The 2,931-nt window shown below is 33.8% G+C and overlaps 1 protein-coding gene across 1 annotated transcript; it reads right to left on the bottom strand.

Moving 5' to 3' along the window:
* Positions 1–915: 915 nt before the first annotated feature.
* Positions 916–2,553, bottom strand: LOC104119379 (peroxidase 5-like). Its single transcript, XM_009630868.4, has 2 exons — positions 2,290–2,553; positions 916–1,846 (listed from the first exon to the last, which is right to left on the bottom strand). The coding sequence occupies exons 1-2, from the start codon at positions 2,551–2,553 to the stop codon at positions 1,070–1,072; spliced, it is 1,041 nt and encodes a 346-aa protein (XP_009629163.1). The 3' UTR covers positions 916–1,069.
* Between the last annotated feature and the right edge of the window lie 378 nt (positions 2,554–2,931).

Below are 2,931 nucleotides of genomic sequence, written 5' to 3'. Positions count from 1 at the left end.
AGATATAATCTCTTTTCATTGAATATTTATTCTATTTATGTGTTATCTTTATCTTCAAAAATAATTATTACTAAGAGTAAAAAAGGAAAAAAATAATTAATTTTGTCTTGAACTTCTAAAATGACAAATAATTTGAGACAACTATTTTTAATAACCATGGCTATTAATATGAGACAGATGGAGTAGTAAAGAAATTATTAAGGAGAAATAAAAAGTAAAGAAAAAAGGAAAGAGCAAAATTTATTCGCGCTAAACAGTTGGAGAATGTTGTCTTCTATTGTAACACCATAACTGTTGTTATGACATATCAGATATTCAGATCACCAAAAGCAAGTTGTTATTCTTCTCATTTATAGCATGTTTGGCCAAACTTATAAAATCAGCCTATGAGAAGTGTTTTTCTCAAAAGTAATTTTTTAAAAAGTATTTTTAGTGAGAAGCAGATTGTATTTGGCTAAATAATTTGAAAAGCACTTTTGAGCAGTAATTAGTGTTTGGTCAAGCTTTTAAAAACTGCTTCTAAGTATATTTTTCTCAAAAGTGGTTCTTAGAAAAATATTTTCGGAGAGAAGCTACTTTTTTCTGCTTCTAAAAAACTATTTCTGCTTCTCATCAAAAGCACTTTTTTCTCCTTCAAAAGCTTGGCCAAACACCTCAATTTTTTGCCAATAGTGCTTTTGAAAAAAAAAAAAAAATACTTTTGACCCGAAAAAAAGCTTGACCAAACAGGCTATTAATTTGAACGGGGCACCAATTTCGAGACTCTAGTCGGTCTCATAAATAGTAAGTATTTCACTATTTTGAAATTTGAAAGTTATAATTATTGTACAAAAGTGATAAACATTTTTAAATTTTCAAAATAAAAGAAAAAAATATCCTATAAATTAGAATGGAACAAATATAGTGGTAAACAGATTTAAATTATTCTCTTCTGTAAGCATATTAAATATATTCGATGATACAATTCGTATTCTTACATTACATTAGACAACCAACAGAATAGTATAAGATGAAGAATCAAAGGAACAAAAAAATCTTACAGAAATTTCAAATAAAAACAAAGCCAAAATCAGTTGACGAAATGGCAATTCTTTCTGATCTCTCCCTTGTTGCCAGTTAGAACTTCAATGGAGCCCATATGAACCATTGCAGCAGCAAACTTACGTGCCCATGTCGAGCCATATTTAACGTTGTTAAAAACCAGCTTAGAAGTTAGAGGACTTTCAAACAATGTTTGATCAGAAGTCAACAGTCCCTTATGGTTCTTCAAATTGAGATAGTACTTGTTGTCTAGACGATTAGGGGTTGAAATATCAAGATTAACAATTGGATCAACTTGGGTGTCACTAATAGGTCGAGGGCACTTATTTTTCAAGAATGAAGCATATCTAGGATCAAGGGAAGGATCTTGAGGATGTGTAGCATTGAAACCGTAAAGTCTATTAGAGAAGGAAGAGCAATGAGTGCGACCAATAGAGTGAGCCCCTGACAAAGTCACCATCTCATCAAGTGACAAACCTTTTCTTTTGAAGTTGTCTTGAAGTTGTTGGGCATTGAAGAAAGGTGGAGGGAGGTTTTGAATGACTTCGGAGCTCAGCGAAATGCGGCCATCGCGACGTCCTCCTGGAAGAGCATAGCTTATGCCTCCCGCGAACAAGGCGCTATCTCTTGCAGCAAAGGCAAGTATGTCCGCGCACGAAACTGTGCGCGGACATACTTTTTCCAGCAATGCTTTTGCTTCATCAATAACCTCAAACCCTCGAAGGCTTGGGTTGTTAATGGGACTATCTTTCTCAGCCGTTTCCTTTCCTCTCACCGAATCAAGCAACACCGAACCATCACAACCCTTCAAAGATAAAATTAACAACGGAAAACAGCATGTTAGCATTCAAAGAAACGTTCAACTTAAACAGACTAATGGCACAAAAGAATTTTTACTCGTTCAAGCCATCTAAAATATAATTCAATTTAACAAATATATACACCGACGATGTAAATAAATATTTACACTATCAGGTAGATATCTGTAGGTAACCCCTCCATAAAAGTGCAATTTGTAATCTATAAAATAAGGCAATTCACCTTCTACAACGAGTAAAGGTAACCTAAACTAATAGTGTAAAAATACTCAATTGAGTTTAATACAAGTAACCGTACATAAAATGTGAGAATAGTAACCTAAAAAGAAGGCAATGTACCAGTTATCGGTTAAGATACACTAATGGTGTAAAAGCATTTCATACTGCCAGTGTGTATTAACAAAAAAAAAAGGTGAAAATAAAAGAGTACCCTGATAAAGCAGTCATGGAAATGCATGCGAATAATGCCAGCAGCAGTGCCGGGATTCATCAGAACCGCTTTGAATACGGCTTTTCTTATAATGGCCTCAGCAGCTGGACATGATCTTTTATAGAATCCAACACCAAACGTTGATTTTTTTGATTTGGGCTTATGTTTGTTCCTCGACGAAGCCTCAGCAAATACAGAAAGAGAAAGAATCAAACAAAAGAGCACTGCTAATATTACAAAATTAGAACCCTTGAAAGAATTCATTTTTCCTTTTCTTGCACAATTTGACTGCATATCCAAGGGTTTTTATATATAGGCAACTGAGGTATGACGTGGAAGATTACATAATTAACAAGGTGAAATTAAATCTTTAGAAAATGAATCCGCGTAGTTTAGTTATACAAGTTCAAAGCCATAAAAATAAACTAATATTTTCATCTTCTGACTTTGAATTATTGTTTTCACTTCTTTCATTTATATATCAGGATTACATGATCTCTCCACTAACTGTTTCCAGCATTGCCTGATGTATCAAGGTTACATGATCCCCACTAACTGGTTCAAGCTTTGCATAATAACATTTTTAATGCGCCTGACGGTATCTTAGTTTTATTTGAATCTCCAAATGTCACCTGCCTGATC

Source organism: Nicotiana tomentosiformis, chromosome 6 (genome assembly GCF_000390325.3).
Source record: "Nicotiana tomentosiformis chromosome 6, ASM39032v3, whole genome shotgun sequence".
NCBI lineage: Eukaryota > Viridiplantae > Streptophyta > Magnoliopsida > Solanales > Solanaceae > Nicotiana > Nicotiana tomentosiformis.
The sequence above is the reverse complement of the archived record's forward strand: the minus strand, read 5'-3'. Positions and strand labels throughout refer to the sequence as shown.